This window comes from Chiloscyllium plagiosum, unplaced genomic scaffold (assembly GCF_037043375.1).
Source record: "Chiloscyllium plagiosum isolate Xiang-an unplaced genomic scaffold, Cpla_swu_hap1 HiC_scaffold_7, whole genome shotgun sequence".
Taxonomy (NCBI): Eukaryota; Metazoa; Chordata; class Chondrichthyes; order Orectolobiformes; family Hemiscylliidae; genus Chiloscyllium; species Chiloscyllium plagiosum.
The window spans coordinates 72,060,655-72,085,993 of NW_028270145.1; the positions used below are offsets into that span (position 1 = coordinate 72,060,655).

Here is a 25,339-nt window from a genome sequence, read left to right on the forward strand (position 1 = left end):
CCTTCCTATTCATATACCCATCCAAATGCCTCTTAAATGTTGCAATTGTACCAGCCTCCACCATATCCTCTGGCAGCTCATTCCATACACGTACCACCCTCTGCGTGAAAATGTTGTCCCTTAGGTCTCTTTTATATCTTTCACCTCTCACCCTAAACCTATGCCCTCTAGTTCTGGACTCCCTGACCTCAGGGAAAAGACTTTGTCTATTTATCCTATCCATGCCCCTCATAATTTTGTAAACCTCTATAAGGTCACCCCTCAGCCTCCAACGCTCCAGGGAAAACAGTCCCAGCCTGTTCAGCCTCTCCCTGTAGCTCAGATCCTCCAACCCTGGCAACATCCTTGTAAATGTTTTCTGAACACTTTCAAGTTTCACAACATCTTTCCAATAGAGAGGAGACCAGAATTGCATGCAATATTATAACAGTGGCCTAACCAATGTCCTGTACAGCTGTAACATGACCTCCCAACTCCTGTACTCGATACTCTGACCAATAAAGGAAAGCATACCAAACGCCTTCTTCACTATCCTATCTACCTGCGACTCCACTGTCAACGAGCTATGAACCTGCACTCCAAGGTCTCTTTGTTCAGCAACACTCCCTAAGACCTTACCATTAAGTGTATAAGTCCTGCTAAGATTTGCTTTCCCAAAATGCAGCACCTCACATTTATCTGAATTAAACTTTATTTGACACTTCTCAGCCCTTTGGCCAATCTGGTCCAGATCCTGTTGAAATCTGAGGTAACCCTCTTCGCTGTCCACTACACCTCCAATTTTGGTGTCATCTGCAAACTTACTAACTGTACCTCTTATTCTCGCATCCAAATCATTTATGTAAATGACAAAAAGTAGAGTCCCAACACTGATCCTTGTGGTACTCCACTGGTCACAGGCCTCCAGTCTGAAAAACAACCCTCCACCACCACCCTCTGTCTTCTACCTTTGAGCCAGTTCTGTATCCAAATAGCTAGTTCTCCCTGTATTCCATGAGGTCTAACTTTGCTTAATCAGTCTCCCATGGGGAACCTTGTCGAATGCCTTACTGAAGTCCATATAGATCACATCTACCGCTCTGCCCTCATCAATCCTCTTTGTTACTTCTTCAAAAAACTCAATCAAGTTTGTGAGACATGATTTTGTATGCACAAAACCATGCTGACTATCCTGAATCAGTCCTTGCCTTTCCACATACATGTACATCCTGTCCCTCAGGATTCCCTCCAACAACTTGCCCACCACCGAGGTCAGGCTCACCGGTCTATAGTTCCATGGCTTGTCTTTACTGCCCTTCTTAAACAGTGGCACCACATTTGCCAACCTCCAGTCTTCCGGCACCTCACCTGTGACTATCAATGATACAAATATCTCATCAAGAGGCCCAGCAATCACTTCTCTAGCTTCCCAAAGAGTTCTTGGGTACACCTGATCAGGTCCAGGGGATTTATCCACTTTTACCCGTTTCAAGAGATTTGGAAACAAGTGAAATCAATGTTGAAGCCATGTGGTTGTAGGCTCCTGACACAGAAGGTGAGATGTTCCTTCTCCAGTTTGCAGGTATCCTTGTTGAGGCAGAAGAGGGGACCCAGAATGGACATGTTATGGGGGGAGTGGGATTTGAAATGGATAGGTACAGGAAGGTGATGTCAGCTGGTGTGTATGGACCAAAGATGTTCCCTGAATGGTTCTGATGTAGATGAGACCACATTGAGAGCAATGGATGCAGTAAATGAGGTTTGAGGATATGCAAGTATACCTCTGCCAGATTTGGAATGATCCTTTGGGGCCTTGGATGGAAATGAGGGAGGGTGTGTATGGGCACAAGTTTTGTATTTCTTACTGCAGCAGGGGAAGGTTCCAGGTGTGGAAAAGGGGTTGGTGGGGAGTGTGGACCTAATGATGGAGTCACAGAGGGGTGGTCCCTATGGAATGCAGATATATATTTTTGGTGGTGGGGTCTGACTGTAGGAGACTGAGCTTGTTCCTTTGATTAATTTCTCCTTTAACATGCCTTTTTCTCCAAATAAAAGATGTAACCATCAGTATTTGCACAGGGCCTAGTTAGATCTTTCTTTTTCTTGGATTTGTGGACCATTTCTTGTTGCATTCCTACTCGGGCCCAATTCAACAACCCCTTATCTGGTACATGAATGCCTATATTGGTATCATTTCCTATTCTAGTCTGGAACTGGAAAAATTAATCAATTTTGGCTCCAATTTCCATCCTTCTCTCTCCTTCACCTGATTCATCACTGACTCCTTCCTTCCCTTTCTTTACTTCACTGTCTCCATTTCTGGGAAGAGATTGTCTACAGAGGTCTATTATAACATCACCAACTCCCACAGCTACATTGACTACAGCACCCTGCTTCCTATAAGGGATTCCATATTCCCAGTTTCTCGATTTTCCTTACATCTACTTCAATGATTTAGCTTTAGCAACAATGCTTCAAACATGTCTTAATTTTTTCTAAGCTAAGGCATTCTCCCTACTGTGACTGACAAAGTACTCAGCCATGTTTGACCTATTTCCTGCACTCCTGTTCTCACCTCTTCCCTTCCCTTCCAGAACAAGGTTCCCCCTTGTTCTCACTTTCCACCAGCCTCCACATTCAAACGTTCATCCTCTACCATTTCTGCCATCATGATATCACCACCAAAAACATCTTCCCCTCTACTCCCCTGTCAGCAGTCAGCATTCCATAGGAACCATTCCCTTTATGACAACCTGGTGACACCCTGGTTCACTTCCTTTATCATCCCCTACCGTCTCATTCCCCTTCTAAGGCACTTTCCTATGTAATCACGGCAACCTTAAACTTGCACTTTAACCTCCTCATTGGCAAACACCCCAAAGTGAAGCAGCAATTTACTTTTTGTCTAGTTGGGTAAATCTGCTGCTGACAAGGTGGTCTTCTGAATATTGAGAATCCCAAATGAAGGCTGGGTGACCACTTTACAGAACACCTTTGCTCAGGGATGACCCTAATCTTCTGATTGCTTGCCATTTAAATGCATTATTTTGCTCTTAAGCTTACATTTCTGTATGAGGCCTGCTATAGCCTTTCTATGAAGCCCAACACGAGTTATAGAAATAAAATACTGAAAGAATTGCAGATGCTGAAATCAGAAGCAAAAACAAAAACAGAAATTGCTGGAAAATAAAACTCAGCAGGTCTGCCAACATCTGTGAAGAAAAATCAGAGTTAACATTTTGAGTCCAATGACTTCAAAACTGATAGTAGCTGGGAAAAGTTTGATATTTATGCAGAAGATACGGTGTGGGAAAGGGGGAAAGTAAATATTAGGGGGAGATAGAGCCCAAAGAGGGAGAAAAACAGTTGGACAGACAAAGGAGTGCATAATCGTCAGTTTGGGGGAATAAATAGCTGTTAGTGGAGCTATTAGTAGCTGACAATGGATTGTGTGTGGAAGCAGCCCATGTGATAACAAGGAGCTTTGACAAAGCGTCAGTTAGACTCGAAACGTCAGCTCTTTTCTCTCCTTACAGATGCTGCCAGACCTGCTGAGATTTTCCAGCATTTTCTCTTTTGGGATGTGATAGCAAGGTTCGGTGTGTGGGGCTTGGGGTAAGAACATCACCTCAAGACCTTAAATTGTTGAACCCGATATTATGTCTTGAAGGCTACAGAGTTCCTGAGTGGAACTCTTCGAGCTTATGCTGTTCTTCTAGCTTACACTGAGCTTCACTGGACAGAGATATTGGTCAGGGAATGTGGTGGTGTGTTGAAGAGGCAAATAAGCTATAGGAACAATGCTTCGTGTTCTGTTTTGGCACTTTACAGCCTTCAGGACTCAACATTGAGTTCAACAATTTTAGTCCTCTGTCCTCCATTTTGATAATTTCACATCCTCTCCTTCACAACACCCCACCCTCAGTATCTGTACTTGTTTCTTTCATAGTGTGCTTTCAGTCAGTGCTCATCTTTATTTTGCCATTAGTACCTACTCCTTTGTCTTCTTGATAACCACTACCACTCACTTTGTCTTTTATTCAACATTTTTGATATCCAATTTCCCTTAATCTTCCCCTAACTGACTACAAGATAAAAACTTTTAACATAAAATCTCTTTTTCAGCAAGACTCAAATGGAAATTTATAATCTGAATGACATAATTTTCAAAACTGTAATCAGCAAATAAAAATTCAAGTGATTTGTGATCCTAACAAATATTATGCCATTTATATACAAATATTTAATGTCAAAAATCAGGAGGTAAATGAAAATACCTTGGCATTTTGTATCATATCTTTCATTTCTAAAAAATCCATCTCTGCAAATGCACACAGCAAGTCCATGAGGTGGCTGATAACAACTTATCGTAGTATAAGGGTCACACTTTTTCAAATTACATCCATACACAGCTATTGACGAAAACAAAATAATAAATTAATTTACAAATATTTAATTTATATATTGTATTCAATATTATACTGATGGAATTCATATCAAAAAACACCAGGCTGCTTAAGGGATGGACTTCTTGTCGTCTTAAAGGAAGGTTTGTTGCAAAGTAGTCAGTTTTAGAAAAGGGTACCCGACAATAATGATACAATGTGGATGGCCTTAACAAAAGCCAGACCCTCACTCAGTAGGAAGAAGTCCCACCCTCTATAACAGTCTGCAGATGCAGAGGTCTGATCTTTGCCAGGAGAATGTCGTGGGCACTGCTCAGATTGCAAGGAGGTCCTGGGAAGAAGCCTTATAGATGGTGGAGTTAAGTTGTTGGGTCTTTTTAAGAAAGGAGAGATTGTACACACTAAGGAGCTGGGGAAAGTAGGGGAGGGGGGGGCACAGGGTAGGACTGGGTTTTGGATGTGGGATGTGGGGATGGGAGTTTGTTTAACAACTGCAATTTACTGCCACTGTGATGTGATATGACGTGGCATCTGGAATCTGTTTCTGTACAAATAGCCATGTTAATTAACCCAGATCGGTTCTGCCCTCATGATCGGCCACAGGTGCAGTGATGGGCTTCAGCAAGGTACTCGTACCTGATAAATTGATACTTATGTTACCACCTGTAACTTTTTCTGCTATCAGATTTTTGAATTAATAACATCAGTATCACAGAATCCATCCACCAAAAAGACAGCTGCCTTGTGGCTATCATATGCTGGAAACGATGTTAAATGTCTAAGGTCGAAATTACCAACTTCATGTGGCGAGGAAGTACCGCTTTAGAGAGCTGCTGGCCAATCTGGTGAGCTGGCAGCTATGTTGGCCCAACATTGCCAAGTTTTGTTGGTGGCCACTGTTGGGATTACATCGAAAATCTGAACAAGACTGGGTTGTGGAGCCAGACTGCAATGCAAGTTAGATAGGAGAAAGTGGGGACTGCAAATGCTGGAGAAATGAGGACACTGCAGAAATCCACATTGATCCCATTGCATGTCCTTGGCAGAATGGGAGAGGGAGTTGAAGTGTTCAGCCAGTCCACCATGGGCATGTATGTCCTTGGACTCCTCCAAAGCCAAACCCTTACTTCCTGATGCTTGAGAAAGATTGCCTCATATTCTGCCTTGTGACCCTGCAACCACACGGGATCAATGTGGATTTTACCAGTTTCCACATTTTCCCTCCCCCCCACATTGTCCCAGTCCCAAGCCTCCAACTCGGCACGGCCCTCTTGACCTGTGTATCACCTTTCCCATCTATCCGCTCCACCCTCCTCTCCAACATATCACCTTCTCCCTCACCTTCATCCACCTTTTGCATTCTCAGCCACCTTCTCCTCAACTCTACTCACCTCCCATTTATCTTTCAGCCCCCCGGCCACAAACCTCATTCCTAATGAAGGGCTTATGCCGAAAACGTCGATTCTCCTGCTCCTCGGATGCTGCCTGACCTGCTGTGCTTTTCCAGCACATCACTCTCGACTGCAACGCAAGTCAGACTATGAGCAGGGACCAGCAAGGGATCTTAACTCTAATATGCCTATAGGTTGATATTAAAGCATCATAAATGAGTTGTGGTTTTGCCATTCTTCACAATTAATCCTTTCCGAATATTTCAAATTCACTTTCTACCATATTTTGAGCTTGTTCTGTTGCTTTGTCCTGCACATTTACAATAGACATTTTTGTATTAGCTCCATCATGCTTTTGACTAAATGTGTCTCCTACAGAGGCGTCCCATGATTCTCCAGATTGGTCAATGGCAGAGACATGTCTTTAATACCTTTCTTATCATGGACCACCGAAAGTTTTACACAATATATAGTTGAATATAGGTTGAACAAAATCTGTTTTATAAGTTTCTCATTTTTTTTGTACCCAGTGCCTACAGTTCTAAGAACTAAAAATTTTGCTGGATCCACTTTATGGTTTTAACTCCCATTTTTGAGCTATCGAAGAATTATCTGTTTAAAAGTATTGCTCACTTTATCTTGACTCACAGTTAAGTGTTCTGCCTTCTAAATATATTATCTTTCAAAACCTTTTTTATCAGCTATTTGGACTCCAGAAGTCCTTGGTGGTTTACCAAAGTTCCTCTGACAGCACCTTTCAAACTCACAACCTCAACCTACAAGAAGGACAAAGGCAACAGATGCATAGGAACACCACCATTTACAAGATCCTCTCCAAAATGCCATGATGTTTACCATGGATAGTGGGGGGAGGCATGCCCTGAGACTTCTTTAGCCAAAATAAGGAGTCAAGCCCAATGTTATTGACATTCATATGATCCAAACTATAGCTATCTAATCAACTGGGATAATTTCATTTCATTTCTAAATGACAGTACTAAATGCCTTGTGAATATTTACATACAAAACAGCTGCTATCTTAGAGTCATACAACATGGAAACAGACCCTTCGGTTCAACTTGACAATGCCAACCAGATGTCCTAACCTAATCAAGTCACATTTGCCAGCACTTAATCCATATCCCTCCAAACCCTTCCTATTCATGTACCCATCCAGATGCCTTTTAAATGTTCTAATTGTACCAGCCTCCACTACTTCCTCTGGCAGCTTGTTCTGTAAATACACCATCCTCTGCATGAAAAGGTTGCCCTTAGATTCCTTTTAAATGTTTCCCCTCTCACCTTAAACCTATGCCCTCTAGTTCGGGACTCCCTCAACCCTTGGAAAAGACTATCCATACCCCTCATGATTTTATAAACATCTATTAGGTCACCCTTCAGCCTCTGATGCTCCAGGGAAAATAGCCCCAACCTATTCAGTCTCTCCCTACAGCTAAAACCCATCAACCCTGGCAACATCTTTGTAAATCTTTTCTGAACCCTTTCAATTTTCACAACATCCTTCCTATATCAAGGGAGAACAGAATTTCACACAATACTCCAAACATGGCCTAACCAATTTCCTGTACAGCCACAATATGACCTTCCAACTCCAAAACCCAGTACTCTAACCAATGAGGGAAAGTATGCTAAATGCCTTCTTCACTATCCTATCTACCTGTGACTCCACTTTCAAGGAACTATGAACTTGCACTCCAAGGTCTCTTTGTTCAGCAATGCTCCCCAAGACCCTACAATTAAGTATATAAGTCCTGCCCTGATCTGTTTTTCGAAAATGCAGCACCTCACATTTCTATAGAACCGGTTGGTTATTTCTGTAAAACGTCTCTTCAGATGGTCAAACATATCTTGATTTGAGCAAATCTATACTGATTGATCATGCACCTCAGGCTGGGTACATATTTGCACCCTTCCTAATTGAGCACTGGAAACAGCAGAGACCTCATTCAACAGTCATGGATGCATGACATAAAGGACCAATGACTTATCAGCCCTGAGTTTTGATAATCTTTTTAGAGCCATTTTTTTCTTGATAATTATCTCCAATGTTTGCATCATCCTCATCTGAAATACAATGCTTTTTCACTTGTGCTATTAATTGTAAACACAATACAAATGTTTTCTTTAACATTTCTGCCTTACCTTTATCTTAACCTGTTGCAAGCACGCATTCATGCATGAGCAAAAGTTGTTTTTTTGCAAAAGGTTTTGTTTTTATACACTTATGCAATCATTTACTATGTTTTAATATCACTAAATGTACTTTCATATTCTCAATCAGCCTTCCTTTTATTCATTATTATCTACTGATATACTTCGTATATTTCTGATCTTTTTACACATTACGAGTACTAATTTTATTGTATATTAGGGTATTTTTTGGATTTATGAATTCATATCACCAAGCTCTACACAAATGTGAAAACAGAACATCTGTCTCCAACAAAGAAAGTTTGAATATTGTCCAGGAAATGTTGGTCAGAAAAGGATTGCACTAAATGCATGTAAACATCATTTTACAGAAGGACAGAAGCTACTTTATTTTTATTATAAAATGAACAAAACAAGGCATTACTTACATGTAAATGAATAAAATCCATTATTCTCCATAGCCTCTTGAATCATTGATTCATTAACTTGTGCGCTCATAGTAAATGTATTAAACAATGTTGTGATGACACTGCCCTTCCTGCAATTAGAAAGTCATCTTATCATTGACCTGCACAAGAGTACAGTTGCATACTGAAGGGACTATTAAGTTAAGAGAACAATGAAAATATTTACCCAAGAGTCTAAAACAGCACTGTTTCTTGTATCACACTTTATCGTTCCTCAATGGACTACTGTTGAATCCTTTTCTCCAGTTACCCTTCTTTGGTATGATCTGGTTATGCCAACTTAAATTTCTTCCTTGTGCTCATGTAACCTCAGCCCCTAATCCACACCCTAACTACTCCTCTGCCTTTCAATACTCCTGTTACCATATCAAGCTTGCTCCTGGGTAACACCACATATTGCCATTTTCTCTGAAGATTTTCTATAATCATCAATACCAGCATAAGATTATATGAATTTGGAGCAGAAGTAGGCAATTTGGCTGACTGAGTCTGCTCTGCCATTCAATGATATCACAGCTGTTCTGACAATCCTCAACTTCACTTTTCTGTCTTGCCCTATAACTCTGGATTCCTTTACTGTTCAAAATCTTCAAAAACTGTCTATCTCAGCCTTCAGTATACTTAATGATACAGTCTCAACAGCCCTCTGCTTAAAGAATTGTGCAGATTTGCTACACTCTGAGGGAAGAAATTCCTTCTCATCTCTGTCTTAAATGTCAAAAAGTGCGGTGCTGGAAAAGCACAGGCTGGTCAGCCAACATCCGAGGAGGAGGAGAATCGGCGTTTCGAGCATAAGCCCATCATCAAGAATTTGTGGGGGTGGGGAGCAAGGGAGCTGAGAGATGAATGAGAGGGGCATGGGGCTGGGGGAAGGTAGCTAGGAATGCGATAGGTAGATGAAGGTGAGTGTGGTGGTGATAGGTCAGAGCAGAGGGTGGAGGGGATAGATGAGAAGGAAGATGGACAGGTAGGACAGTTCTAGAGGGCTTAGATTTGGGATAAGGTGGAGGGAGGGGAGATGAGGAAGCTAGTGAAGTCAATACGGAGGGCAGTATAACTGTGTAACAGAAGAAGTTACGCCAGCATCATTCCCCACCTTTTTCTCCACTACATCGATGACTATATAGGCCCTGTCTTGTGCTCACATGAGAAGTTTAACCAGTTCATCAGCTTTACAAACACCTTCCACCCTGACCTCAAGTTCACCTGGACCATTTGGACACCTCCCTCCCCTTCCTGGACCTCTACATCTCCATTAATGGTGATTGACATAAACAGACATCTACTTCCAACCCACCAACTCCCACAGCTACCTGGACTGCACTTCATCTCATCTACCCTCCTGTAAAAATGCTACCCCTTACTCCCAATTCCTCTGCCTCTGCTGCATCTCCTCCTAGGAGGACCAATTCCACTCCAGAACACCCCAGATGGCCTCCTATGTCAAAGACCACAATTTTCCCTCCCTCGTGGTCATCAATGCCATTCAGCGCATCTCCTCCACTTCCCACATCTCTCCACCCCTGAACCCCACCCCTCCAACTGCAAGAAGCACAGAACCTCCCGGTCCTCACGTTCGACCCCACCAATTTCTGGATACAATGCATCATCCTCCGCGATTTCTGCCACCTACAGTCAGACCCCACCACCAAAGATATATTTCCTTCACCACCCCTTTCAGCATTCTACAGAGACCATTCCCTCTCCGGCTCCCTTGTTAGATCCTTGCTAGCAACCCCAGTTAAAATGTCCTTCTGCTTTCCTTTTTGAAATAAACTCTTCCCAAGTCATGTATAGTTGCACTTTCAAAATCCCAACTGTTAAGCCTTTGATAGTCTCTTTTCTATGTTTCTTCTGCACTACTTTGGCAGTCAAAGCTTGTAATGACCACCATACTCCGTCATCCTGATTGCTCCTCTGGTACAGCCCCATCATCACTCCCTCAAATTATTAAGCTGCAGACTTGAGAGTATCTGGTACATAACATGATTACCCATCCATCAATATCCTCACACGGTGGATAACCTTTATCACGTTGTGGCATTATCACTGTGATAAATGGTATAGACTTTGATCAGATCAAACAACTCAAGATTGGACATCCTATGAGTGCTTTAAACATAACTGTACAATCTGCAACCTCATAGTCAGGCCCACTCTATCATTAACATGACAGTAGAGAACCAAGCTAAGTTGAATGAAGAGTGCAGGAGGGAATACCAGGAACAGCACAAAGCACATCAAAAATTAAGTGTCAACCTAGTGAAGTTACAGCAAGGAGTATTTGCATGCCAATCAACAACAAGTGATAAGACTAAGCACTCCCATTACCAATTCATCAGATTTAAGCTCTGCAATCCTGTCATAATCAGTCGTGAAAGGTGATGGGCAATTAAACAACACACTAGAATAGATGACACAAATATCCCTATCCTCAATGATTGGGGAAAGTGAAGACTGCATTCCTGATGAAAAATTTATGCTCGAATCGTTGACTCTCCTGCTCATTGGATGCTGCCTTACCGGCAGTACCTTTTCAGTGCCACACCTTTTGATTCTGTCAATGATTGGGAGCCTAGATCATCAGCTCAAAAAGGCAAGGCTAAACATTTGTGACATTCCTCAGTTAGAAGTGTTGAGTGAATGATCTATCTTGACTTCCTCCTAAAGTCCCCATTATCACAGATGCTAATCTTCAGCTAATTTGATTCGCTCCACATGATATTGAGAAACAGCTGAAGGTACTGGATACTGTAAAGATTCTGGAACCTGACAACATTCTGACAATAGTACTGAAAATTTGTGCTAGCTGTTACCCTAGCTAAACTGTTTCCATACATTACCAATCATCAGTTAAGGATGGAAGTTGTCATCAACAGAGCTACCAAGCAGAAAATGTGTTGCTGGAAAGCACAGCAGGTCAGGCAGCATCCAAGAAGCAAGAGAATCGACGTTTCGGGCATGAGCCCTTCTTCAGGCCAACACATTTCCAAGAACTATGTGTTTCTCTGACTCTGACTTCTGACACACACCTCCACACACTTGCCCCAACTTTGGAAGCAGTGCCTTAAACCACTCACAGGATGTGGGCTCCACCGGCCAGGCTAGCATTTACTGCTCATCCCTAATTGCCCAGAGAGCAGGTAAGGGTCAACCACATCATTGTGAGTCTGTAGTCACATGTAACCTAGACCAGATAAGGATGGCAGATTTCCTTCCAAAAGGACATTAGTGAACCAAGTGGGTTTTTTCCCAACAATTGTCAGTGATTTTCATGGTTATTATTAGACACTTAATTCCAACTTTTTTATTGAATTCACCAACTGCCATGAGTGGGATTGTGGATCTGGATCCTCAGAACATTAGCTAAGTTTCTGGATGAATAGTCTAGTGATAATACCACTAAGCCATTGCCTCCCCATCTAGCATCAGAGTTATTTCTCCAAAACTTTCTAATTCTCTTTAAATCATATATTAATTGTATTTATTGAATGTAGATGGAGGACATTAATTTAAAATTTATTTGGGCTCATTTTTAGTAAGAAACTGAAACTATAATGGCAGAGTAGAAGCATATTTCTGTAATTAAAACTTTTAAAATTATCCAAGGACTAGTGCCATTTCTATCCTTCACCATCTATTTCTGCAGCAGATCACTCTTCAGCTCACTCCTTAACTTAAATCTCTTCATTCAAGTCATCATACAATCATAATTTTGTCACCATTCTTAATATCTGCTTCTTTGGGACAAGTTTGGTCTAATTTGGCTTCTCAGAAGATTTTAATGATTAAAAGGTGACAAATGCAAATTGTTAATTATAATTCCTTATTGATAGTGTACTAGCAACATAAACAGATGCAAACATATAGTCACAGGACCATCTACTTCAAATGCAGTTGTTGAAAAACATTTCAAATATATGCATTCCATCTTTTCCTACAGTATTCTATGAGCAAGCTTCAGGTGCATAGTTTCTTGTAAGTTGTGTCTCAAGTTAACAGGGTAGTAAAGAAGACATTTGGCATATTTGTCTTCATTGCTCAGATCATTGAGTACAGGAGTTAGGATGTCATGTTGTGGGTATAAAGGATGTTGGTTGTGTCACTTTTGGAGTACTGTGTACAGTTCTATAGGAAGGATATTATTAAGTTGCAGAGTGGGCAGAAATGATATTACTTGGACTGGCGGGTTTAAATTATAAAGACTGACTGGATAGACAGGACTTTTTCCTCTGGAGCATAGGAAGGGTATAAATAAGGTAAATAGCAAAGGTCTTTTCCCTAAAGTAGGAGACTTCAAAACTAGAGGGCATACTTGTAAGGTGAGGGGAGAAAGATTTTAAAAGGACCTCAGGGGCAACTTTGTCACACAGGGAGTAGTTCATTTGTGGAATGAGGAAGTGATAGGTGCAGGTAAAGTTGCAACATTTAAAAGACATTTAGACAGGTACATGATTAGGAAATGTTTAGAGAGATATGGGCCAAATACAGGAAAATGACACTTTGGAAAATCTTGTCGGCATGGATGAGTTGAACTGGAGGGTCTGTTTCCATGCCTTATGCTATGTTCTCTAACTCTAAAATGTAATAAAGAACAATGTTAGCAATTATCAATCTAGCATTAACATTTCTGATGTTGATAGAATTATTACCAAAAGATCAATTTCAATGACACTTAGTGAAACATAATTCAGCATCGATCATATTAATATTCCTTTTGTTAGATCTGTCATTATCTTTATTTTGGATACTTTATTTTCCATTCTCCTCTTTCAGAGTGTCAATATTGCACGTACGATCCTGCTCATATTTCAAATTAATTTCACTGATATTAGCTATTTGAAATTAAGTTTCATTCTTACCTAACTTCAAGAATTTTAGTTTCTTCGTAGCCTTCAATATTGGAAAATGACTTATTAAACTGCAAAAAAGTTGCAACATTATTAGAAAATGTATTTTAAATCATCATTCATTTTTAATTGTAAATGCAATTTTCATTGATCCACTTTTATCCTTGTCCCTTCAGAGTGGAATTGTTGAAAATTTGATGCACATGGGAAATTAGTTACAAACAGGAGAAGCAAGAGCTAGATTTTGCTTCAAGTACTTTACAGGGGTTATGTTACTGCAAATGGACCCACTGAATCACAGAACTATTGCAGCTCAAATGGAGGCCATTTGACCTGTTGTTCCTGAACCAGTTCTATTACCTCATGCTAAGCTTCTACCTTTTCCCCATATTCCTGCACATTCTTTCTATCCACATAATCATGCAATGCCCTCTTGAATACCTTAATACAACTGCCTCCACCTCATTTCCAGGCAGTGTGTCACTTACCCTAACTACACACTGCCTAGAAGCTTCTTTCTCACATCACCATTGCTTCATTTGTTCATCACTTTAAATCAATGCCCTCTCATTCTTATTTCTTTTAAATCATTTAAACAATTTAAACCATTATTTTTTGAATAATATAAATGTATCCACTTCTACCTTACAATGGACCAAATAATCAAAAAATTAAAAGCCATAAAATAAATTAATTAGATAAACAAATTAAGTAATTAAAATAGAGAGGGCAGTACAAGTACTATGCTGCAACTGAAACATGTCAAAGATTGTGAGGACCCTTGTAATCTTAGGTCATCACATCTGCAGTGTCCAGAACCCGAAGAGAACTTATGCAAGCTGCAGTCTGTTGGGCATGATATATTGGGTATTAGGTTGGGTGATCTGATCCTGGAAGCAGTGACACTATTAGTTTAAGAAATGGAATGCTTAATAGTCAGGGATCTGTCTGTAAGCCTGCTCCTATGAAACCAATAAGTAAGTAGAGTGATGTCAGGATCTTAACCAAATAAACAACTTTAAGTGGTTTATTTGCCCTTGTTGAACCAAGAGGTGGCACGGTGGAACAGTGATTAGCACTGCTGTCTCACAGCGCCAGAGACCCGGGTTCAATTCCCGTCTCAGGCAACTGTCTGTGCGGAGTTTGCACATTCTCCCTGTGCCTGTGTGGGTTTCCTCCAGGTGCTCCGGTTTCCTCCCACAGTCCAAAGATGTGCAGGTTAGATCAATTGGCCATGCTAAATTGCCTGTAGTGTTAGTTATATTAGTTAGAGGGGAATGGGTCTGGGTGGGTTGCTCTTCGGAGGGTCGGTGTGGACTTGTTGGGCCGAAGGGCCTGTTTCCACACTGTGAGTAATCTAATCTAATCAAAGTTTCCTTACTTCACCATTTAAATAGACCCCAAGGTGGCTGCAAGCTGAGCTCTGCAATCAGTTTTGAATGTGACCAGGGCTTATTGGTGCCCCTTAGCATCCTCTGTGCTCACGTAGAGGCCTTCATGAGGGGCATAGATAAGGTGAAAGACAAGGGCATTTTCACTAGGGTGGAGGAATTCAAAACTAAGGGCCACATTTTTAAGGTGAGAGGAGAAAGATTTAAAATGGATCTGAGAGGCAACAATTTTACACAGAGAGTGATGGATGCAGGTACAGTTACAACATTTAAAAGACATTTGGATAAGGAAAGGTTTGAAGGGATATGGGCTAAGCGCAGCAGGTTTAGTTTGGAAACATGGTCGGCATGGACTGGTCAGACCAAAGGATATATTTCTATGCTGTATGACTAATGACTCTATAAGTTGCTGGTAATGCACAGCAAAAAGTACATTCTGGTATTTCAGGTTGACTCATAAGCTAAACTAAATGAGCTCAACAGCTTTGTTTCATATAGATTGAATCACAGAATCCCTACAGTGTGGAAGCAGGTCATTTGGCCCATTAGGTCCATACTGGCCCTTCGAAAAGCAACCCATCCCCTACCTTATAACAATAATCTTGCATTTCCTATGCATAATCTACCTAGCCTGCACATCCCTGGACTGTATGGGCAATTTAGCATGGCCAATCCAACTAACCTGCACACATTTGGATTGGGGGTGGAAACTAAAGCACCTGGAGGAAACCAATGCAGACACAGGGCAAATGTGCAGACTCCGCACAGAGAGTTGTCCAAGGGTGGAATCAAACCCATGTCCCTGGCACTGTGAGGCAGCAGTGTTAATCATTGAGCTGCTGTGCCACCCACCATGTCCGTAAATGGGGGAACATCAACTATCTATGTTTAGAATGATAAAGGCAATGAATGAGATTAATAAGTAGATAATGCTACTGAAGGCAGACACCATTCCTGTGAAACCAAAGTGTGACATCTTCAGGACACATTCCTAATCATGTAGCATTGTGGTCATCACCTGGGAAAGAATTAGTATTTTACTGGATGCCATTCCCTGGCCAGGATTAAAACCTAGTCACAAAAATGTGGTTGTTACAAAGAAGCAACTGGTGCAACATTGGACCAAACCTTTGTCAAGAGGAAGAAGACTGAAGAAGTAATGAGTGGGCAAGGAATACAACAATTGAAGCATAATGTAGGGAAATGTGAATGCATTCTCTTTGGCAGGAGTAACAGAAAAAAACTTATGTTTTCATGTTCAGAGGAACTTAGCTGTCCTGTTTAAGCAATGCAGTAGTTAACATGAAAAGACAGCAAGCAATTAGAAAAGTAAATGACATCTTGTCTATTATTATAAGAGAGTTGGGGAAAAAGAATAAAAGGCCTTATAGCAGTTGAACAGTCTGTAGCGAGATGACATTGACAGAACTGTGTGCACTTTTGGTTTACTTCCTAAAGGAAAGAAATATTTGCCCGGGGAGGGTTTGTTGGGGATATCTTATGATCGACTGTGTAGTGTCCCAGCCTTTGGGCAAGAAGTTCCAGGTTCAAGATCTATCCCAGGACTTGATAACCAAGGAAGATGCATTTTTAACAGGTTGCAAATGCTTCTAAAATATGCTAAAATATGCAGGTGGTAAGAGTGGGTGAGATTCCAATAGAACTAAAGGCTCCAGGTTTGCAGAAAGAATCTGCATGAACCACTAACTAAGCCAGCAGAGGGTTTTCCTCTCCACCCTGAATAAGTTATGCATCCATATCAAGGTTAGGTTTTAATGAACAGCCTTCGAGGGCCCCACTACATTGAGGCATTTTTGCTTTCTGCAGCTTGCACCAGGAATACCGATTTCTACTGGTGAGATTTCCTAGGCTCTGGAAATGCACGCCCCCAAAAGCCAGCATCGAGAGCCAGTCAATTATAGTGCAATAAGCTTAGTTGCAGTCTGTTTCCATAAAGATCAGAACTCACGAGTGAGGGCTAAGGACCCCAGATTGGTACAGACACAGCCTCTCTGCTCCTGTGGAAGCAGCCAGCTTCTGTTCTGTACTTCATTTCAAGAATTTTTAAAAATTGGCTTGTCATTTGCTTCTGGCAAATATCAAGAGTTCAAAACAGCAGAAACATTAGAGAAGTACAAAATCTGCAAGAGGAAACTTAAAAAGGAAATCAAGAGAGCAAAAAGGAACATAAAATAATAATGGCAGGTAAAATAAAGGAAAATTCTTCATTATTTTACAAGTACATTAAGGATCAGAGGAAAACTACAGAAAAAGTTGAGCCCATTAATGGTCAAAGTGCATGGACCTAAAGCTGCAAAATTAATACTTTCTGTCATTGTTCACTAGCGAGAGGGATGATGTGGGTGTAGAAATTATCATGAAAGTGTAAAATAAATAAATAGATGGTCTAAAATAGATAAATAACCAGGGCCAGATGCATTGTATGTCAGGCTGTTGGTGGAAGGAAGGAAGCAGCAAGGGTACTGATGATAATTTTCAATCCCAACTTGGATTTGAGCCAGGCTTTTGATAAAGACCTGTATGGGGGATTGACAGAGAAGGTAACATTACATGGATCCAAAGAAATTTGGCAAATTGGTTACAGAATTGCCTAGTGGCAGGACGCAGACACTGATGGACAAGGGATGTTTTGTGACTGGAAGCCTGTGTCCCTTGTGGCTCCAAAGGAATTAGAATTGGGGCCCTTGCTGGTACATATAAATAATGTAGACTTGAAAGTAGGAGGGTTGGTTAGTAAGCTTGCGACAAATAGTGAGGAGGATAGCCTTAGATTACAGGAGGAAATGTTTGGGTTGATCAGTTCAGCTGAAGGACATACAAGACAAGGAAATACATAATGAAAGCATAGTACAGTGACTTAGTGGTTAGCATTTCTGCCTCACAGTATCAGGAACCCAGGTTTGATTTCAGCCTTGGACGACTGTCTGGAGTTTCCCATTTCTCCCCGTGTCTGCATGGGTTTCCTCCAGGTGCTCCGATTTCCTCCCATGGTCTAAAGATGTGCAGGGTAGGTGGATTGGCCATGTTGAATTGCCCTCTAGTGTCCAGGGATACCTAATGGATTAGTCATGGGAAATGCAGGGTTGCAGGGATAGAATAGGGAGGTAAGTCTGGTTGGGGTGCTCTTTGGAGAATCGGTGTGGACTTGTTGGGCTGATGGCCTTCTTCCACACTGCAGTGATTCTATAAAATTCTACAAATAGTATAATTCTGGGAAACACCGAGGAAGCTTGGTGTGCATATCCACTGGTCCCTTGAGATAGAGTGGTTACGAAGCCATATGGGATACCTGTTTTCATTAGCCAAGGCATGTAGAGTTTTAAGCAGGGAAGTGATGGTGAAACTGTATAAAATTTTGGCTAGGCCATAGCTAGAATATTGTGTGCTGTTCTGGAATTTACATTTATCTAAGAGATGTGGTTGCACTGGAGATGGTTTGCCTTGGAGCAGAGGAGACCGAGGGGGACATGATTGAGATGTATAAAATTACAAGTGGCATAAGCAGGACAGAGAGGCTGAAACTTTTCTCGTTGGTGGAGAGATCAATAATTGGGATTTAAGGTAAAATAAAGAGCTTTAGAAAGGATGTGAGGAAAAACGTTTTCACCCAGAGGGTGATGGAAATCTGGAACTCACTTCCATTGGTAGAGGCAGAAACCCTTATAATATTTTAGAATTATTTAAATGTACACTTGTGATGCCAAGGCATATAAGGCTATAAGCCAAGTGCTGGAACTTGGAATTTGATTTGTTAGGTGAATGTTTGAACCAGTATCGACTCAATAGGCCAAGGGACCTTTTGTCTACTGTAGACCTCTATGGCTCAATGACACCTTTTTGGAAATCAATATCCTGAGACTCACAGTCTGTCTCTGTTGCTACTTTGTCGTCTCTCTTTTGTTAGCCCTAACTATTTTTTAAAAGATGGCTTGTTTCTTTCACCTCTTTTTTGAAAATTGCACTTTCAGCTATTTGTACTTACAATGTTTGTTACATTTTTTTCAAGTGCCATATATACTTCGGATTTTTTGTTCGTCATAGCTGGATCAAATTCAATTTTCATGGTCAATTCTCCACCAAAGCTCTTGCCTAGATATAAAAAAAGGCAATCAAATGTTTATATTTTGCTCAAATGTTAGAATACATAGCATATTGATTTATCAATTATAATAACTTATTTCTCGATTTTTTGAACAATGAACAAAGAACAAAGAAAATTACAGCACAGGAACAGACCCTTTGGCCCTCCAAGCCTGCGCTGATCCAAATCCTCTATCTAAACCTGTCGCCTATTTACTAAAGATCATTATCCCTTTGCTCCCTGCCCATTCATGCATCTGTCTAGATACATCTTAAATGATGCTATCATTCCCGCCTCTACCACCTCTGCTGACATGTTCCAGGCCCCCACCACCCTCTGCATGAAGAACTTTCCATGTATATCTCCCCTAAACCTTTCTGCTCTCACTTTGAACTTGTGACCCCTCTTAATTGACTTCCACTCTCTGGGAAAAAGCTTCTTGCTGTCCACCCTGTCTATATCTCTCATGATTTTATAGACCTCAATCAAGTCCCCCTCAACCTCTGTCATTCTAGTGAAAATAATCCTAATCTATTCAACCTCTCTTCATAGCTAGTAACCTCCGTACCAGAAAACATCCTGGTAAACCTCCTCTGCACCCTCTCCAAAGCATCCACATCCTTTGGTAATGTGCTGATCAGGACTCTATGCAGTTTTCCAAATGTGGCCAAACCAAAGTCTTCTACAACATAATATGACCTGCCAACTCTTGAACTCAATACCTCATCCAATGAAGGAAATCATGTCGTATACCTTCTTGACCACTTTACTAACCTGCATTGCCACTTTCAGGGAACAATGGACTTGAACACCCAGATCTCTCTGTATGTCAACTTTCTCCATGATTTTTGCATTCACTGTATAGTTTGCTTTTGAATTGGATCTTACAAAATGCATCATCTTGCATTTGCCCGGATTGAACTCCATCTGCCATTTCTCTGACCATCTCTTCAATCTATTTATATTCTGCTGTATTCTCTGACAGTCCCCTTCACTATCTGCTACTCCACCAAGTGTCATCTGCAAACTGCTAATCAGGCTACCAGTACCTTCCTCCAAATCATTTACATATATCACAAACAACAGTGATTCCAGCCCGGATCCCTGTGGAACACCATAAGTCACAGGTTTCCATTTTGAGAAACCCCCTTCCACTACTACTCTCTGCCTCCTGTTGCCCAACCAGTTCTCTATCCATCTAGCTAGAACACCCTGAACCCCATGCAACTTCACCTTCTCCATCAACCTACCATGAGGAACCTTATCAAACCCTTTACTAAAGTTCATGTATATGACATCTACAGTCCTTCCCCCATCAACCAACTTTATCACTTTCTCAAAGAATTCTATTTGGTTTGTAAGACATGAATTTCCCTGCACAAAACCATGCTGCCCATGACTGATAAGCCCATTTTCTTCCAAATGGGAATAGATCCTATCCCTCAGTATCTTCTCCAGCAGCTTCTCTACTACTGATGTCAGGCTCACTGATCTATAATTATCTGGAGTATTCCTGCCACCCTTCTTAAACAAGGGACATTAGCAATTCTCCAGTCCTGGAGAATTGCTAATGTTGTCCCTAATTTTGTCCTTTATCCTTTTCAGTCCTATCTTCTGAACAATACTGCAACTACAGTCTCACGACACAGCTAAAATAATTAAAACAAAGCTTTTGATTTCCTAGACTTTTAATTAGCAACAAAACATTTTATGGTGAACATATGGACAATGTGATTGTCTTCTTGAGCTGGATTAGAATATTTAATAAATTATTAGTAACACGAAGTGAAATTAATATACTTTAAAGCACATTTATTCAGCTTGAGGGAATTGCTTAATTACAAGGTATTGGAACGTGTTTTACCAGTATTCATCACCTTTACTTTTGAAATTTTTCTTAGAAGTTGACAAAGAAGACTTTTTAGTTCATGCAGGAAAATTGCATGGCATCTGAATAAAGCCTGGTTCACTGTATCATTAAATGTGAGCTGTAAACCTTCGCTGCTATCTTTGTGACCTTGACATCCACAAGTGTACACAATATTCCTGCTGAGACTGTTGAAGAAGAATGCTCTTGCAAAGTGTCTCAAAATGTTTCAACATCAGTTTCCTCACACTTGTGGTGCTAATACAATGCTTGTGTATAAACAAGTGCAATAGTATGTCATCTGTTATGGTTATCATTGCTCTTCAGTTGTTTCTGGACATTAATTTTGTCTTATCATTTTCCTGTTTTCATATTTCAATCCTTTCTTTTGGACCCTGTATCATTTTAAAGTTTTTATTCTTCTAAAATATATCATAATTCGTATTCCTGACTTTCAGTCAACGAGACCTCTTTTAGCTTGTCTCAATTAGGTAAATTCTTATTTTACATATATTTTATGCTTCTAGACAAGTATTCAAAATAATCAAAATAGGTATTCGAGTTGTTATTTTGCATAGACTACACTCAGAGCCATAGAGTCATAGAAATGTACAGCATGGAAACAGACCCTTCGGTCCAACCCGTCCATGCTGACCAGATATCCCAACCCAATCTAGTCCCACCTGCCAGCACCCGGCCCATATCCCTCCAAACCCTTCCCATTCATATACCCATCCAAATGCCTCTCAAATGTTGCAACTGTACCAGCCTCCACCACACCCACTGGCAGCTCATTCCATACACACACCACCCTCTGCGTGAAAAAGTTGCCCCTTAGGTCACTTTTATATCTTTCTCCTCTCACCCGAAACCTATGCCCTCGAGTTCTGGACTCCCCCACCCCAGGGAAAAGACTTTGCATTTTTATCCTATCCATGCGCCTCATAATTTTGTAAACCTCTATAAGGTCACCCCTCAGCCTCCGATGCTCCAGGGAAAACAGCCCCAGCCTGTTCAGCCTCTCCCTGTAGCTCAGATCCTCCAACCCTGGCAACATCCTTGTAAATCTTTCCTGAACCCTTTCAAGTTTCACAACATCTTTCCGATAAGAAGGAGACCAGAATTGCACGCAATGTTCCAACAGTGGCCTAACCAATGTCCTGTACAGCCGCAACATGACCTCCCAACTCCTGTACTCGATACTCTGACCAATAAAGGAAAGCATACCAAACGCCTTCTTCACTATCCTATCTACCTGCGACTCCACTTTCAAGGAGCTATGAACCTGCACTCCAAGGTCTCTTTGTTTAGCAACTCTCACTAGGACCTTACCATTAAGTGTATAAGTCCTGCTAAGATTTGCTTTCCCAAAATGCAGCACCTCGCATTTATCTAAATTAAACATCATTTGCCACTTCTCAGCCCTTTGGCCCATCTGGTCAAGATCGTATTGTAATCTGAGGTAACCCTCTACACTGTCCACTACACCTCCAATTTTGGTGTCATCTGCAAACTTACTAACTGTACCCCTTATGCTCGCATCCAAATCATTTATGTAAATGACAAAAAGTAGAGGGCCCAGCACCGATCCTTGTGGCACTCCACTGGTCACAGGCCTCCAGTCTGGAAAACAACCCTCCACCACCACCTCTGTCTTCTACTCTTGAGCCAGTTCTGTATCCAAATGGTTAGTTCTCCCTGTATTCCATGAGATCTAACCTTGCTAATCAGCCTCCCATGGGGAAACCTTGTCGAATGCCTTACTGAAGTCCATATAGATCACATCTACCACTCTGCCCTCATCAATCTTCTTTGTTACTTCTTCAAAAAACTCAATCAAGTTTGTGAGACATGATTTCCCACACACAAAGCCATGTTGACAATCCCAAATCAGTCCTTGCCTTTCCAAATACATGTAAAACCTGTCCCTCAGGATTCCCTCCAACAACTTGCCCACCACTGAGGTCAGGCTCACTGGTCTATAGTCCCCTGGCTTGTCCTTATCACCCTTCATAAACAGTGACACCACGTTTACCAACCTCCAGTCTTCCGGCACTTCACCTGTGACTATCGACGATACAAATATCTCACCAAGAGGCCCAGCAATCACTTCTCTAGCTTCCCACAGAGTTCTCGGGTACACCTGATCCGGTCCTGGGGATTTATCCACCTTTAACTGTTTCAAGACATCCAGCACTTCCTCCTCTGTAATCTGGACATTTGCAAGATGTCACCATCTATTTCCCTACAGTCTATATCTTCCATATCCTTTTCCACAGTAAATACTGATGCAAAATATTCATTTAGTATCTTCCCCCATTTTCTGTGGCTCCACACAAAGGCTGCCTTGCTGATCTTTGAGGGGAGAAAGTGAGGTCTGCAGATGCTGTAGAGAGAACTTTATTGCTGGAACAGCACAGCAGGTCAGGCAGCATCCAGGGAGGCAGAGAGCTTCTTCAAGGAAGGCATCCTTGTAAGAGCATTCGCAGTAGGTTGAAATCTTCGAGGAGAAAGTGAGGTCTGCAGATGCTGGAGATCAAAGTTGATGTGCAGTGAGAGAGGGACTCACTGAAATCTTTGTAGAGAGAACTTTATTGCTGGAACAGCACAGCAGGTCAGGCAGCATCCAGGGAGGCAGAGAGCTTCTTCAAGGAAGGCATCCTTGTAAGAGCATTCGCAGTAGGTTGAAATCTTCGAGGAGAAAGTGAGGTCTGCAGATGCTGGAGATCAAAGTTGATGTGCAGTGAGAGAGGGACTCACTGAAATCTTTGTAGAGAGAACTTTATTGCTGGAACAGCACAGCAGGTCAGGCAGCATCCAGGGAGGCAGAGAGCTTCTTCAAGGAAGGCATCCTTGTAAGAGCATTCGCAGTAGGTTGAAATCTTCGAGGAGAAAGTGAGGTCTGCAGATGCTGGAGATCAAAGTTGATGTGCAGTGAGAGAGGGACTCACTGAAATCTTTGTAGAGAGAACTTTATTGCTGGAACAGCACAGCAGGTCAGGCAGCATCCAGGGAGGCAGAGAGCTTCTTCAAGGAAGGCATAGGGGCCCTATTCTCTCCCTAGTTACCCTTTTGTCCTTAATATATTTGTAAAACCCCTTTGGATTCTCCTTAATTCTATTTGCCAAAGCTATCTCATGTCCTCGTTTTGCCCTCCTGATTTCCCTCTTCAGGATATTCCTACTTTCTTTATACTCTTCTAAGGATTCACTCGATCTATCCTGTCTGTACCTGACATATGCTTCCTTCTTTTTCTTAACCAAACTCTCAATTTCTTTAGTCATCCAGCATTCCCTATACCTACCAGCCTTCCCTTTCACCCTGACAGGAATATACTTTCTCTGGATTCTTGTTATCTCATTTCTGAAGGCTTCCCATTTTCCAGCCGTCCCTTTACCTGTGAACATCTGCCTCCAATCAGCTTTTGAAAGTTCTTGCCTAATACCGTCAAAATTGGCCTTTCTCCAATTTAGAACTTCAACTTTTAGATCTGGTCTATTCTTTTCCATCAAGATTTTAAAACTAATAGAATTATGGTCACTGGCCCCAAAGTGCTCCCCCACTGACACCTCAGTCACTTGCCCTGCCTTATTTCCCAAGAGTAGGTCAAGTTTTGCACCTTCTCTAGTAGGTACATCCACATACTGAATCAGACAGTTGTCTTGTACACACTTAAGAAATTCCTCTCCATCTAAACCTTTAACACTATGGCAGTCCCAGTTGATGTTTGGAAAGTTAAAATCCCCTACCATAACTACCCCATTATTCTTACAGATAGTTGAGATCTCCTTACAAGTTTGTTTCTCAATTTCCCTCTGACTATTGGGGGTCTATAATACAATCCCAACAAGGTGATCATCCTTTCCTTATTTCTCAGTTCCACCCAAATAACTTCCCTGGATGTATTTCTGGGAATATCCTCCCTGAGCACAGCTGTAATGCTATCCCTTATCAAAAATGCCACTCCCCCTCCTCTTTTGCCTCCCTTTCTATCCTTCCTGTAGCATTTGTATTCTGGAACCTTCAGCAGCCAGTCCTGCCCATCCCTGAGCCATGTTTCCGTAATTGCTATGATATCCCAGTCCCATGTTCCTAACCATGCCCTGAGTTCATCTGTCTTCCCTGTTAGGCCCCTTGCATTGAAATAAATGTTGTTTAATTTATTAGTCCTACCTTGTCCCTGCCTGCCCTGACTGTTTGATTCACTTCTGTTCTCAGCTGTACCCGGCTCAGATCGATCTCTTTCCTCACTATCTCCCTGGGTCCCACCCCGCCCACCCCGCCCACCCCCCCCCCGCACCCCACCTTACTAGTTTAAATCCTCCCAAGCAGTTCTAGCAAATTTCCCTGCCAGTATATTAGTCCCCTTCCAATTTGGGTGCAATCTGTCCTTCTTGTACAGGTCACTTCTACCCCAAAAGAGATTCCAATGATCCAAAAATGTGAATCCTTCTCCCATACACCAGCTCCTCAGCCATGCATTCATCTGCTCTATCCTCCTATTCCTGCCCTCACTAGCTCGTAGCAATGGGAGTAATCCAGATATTACTACCCTTGAGGACCTCCTTTTTAAAGTTCTACCTAACTCTCTATAATCTCCCTTCAGAGTCTCAACCTTTTCCCTTCCAATGTCGTTGGTTCCAATGTGGACAATGACCTCCTGCTGGTCCCTCTCCCCCGTGAGAACATTCTGCACCCTCTCTGAGGCATCCTT

The 25,339-nt window shown here is 41.6% G+C and overlaps 1 protein-coding gene across 50 annotated transcripts in view; it reads right to left on the reverse strand.

The window, feature by feature from the left end:
* Window positions 1–25,339, reverse strand: part of LOC122551665 (mucin-13-like) — a 93,116-nt gene that overhangs the window by 16,264 nt on the left and 51,513 nt on the right. For all 50 annotated transcript variants that reach the window (XM_087989133.1, XM_087989120.1, XM_087989152.1 and 47 more), the window contains 4 exons: window positions 18,660–18,766; window positions 13,278–13,336; window positions 8,377–8,486; window positions 4,257–4,391 (listed from right to left, as the gene is read on the reverse strand). In XM_087989133.1, coding sequence (XP_087845259.1) covers window positions 4,257–4,391; window positions 8,377–8,486; window positions 13,278–13,336; window positions 18,660–18,766 — 411 coding nt within the window. The remainder of the gene's footprint in view (window positions 1–4,256; window positions 4,392–8,376; window positions 8,487–13,277; window positions 13,337–18,659; window positions 18,767–25,339) is intronic.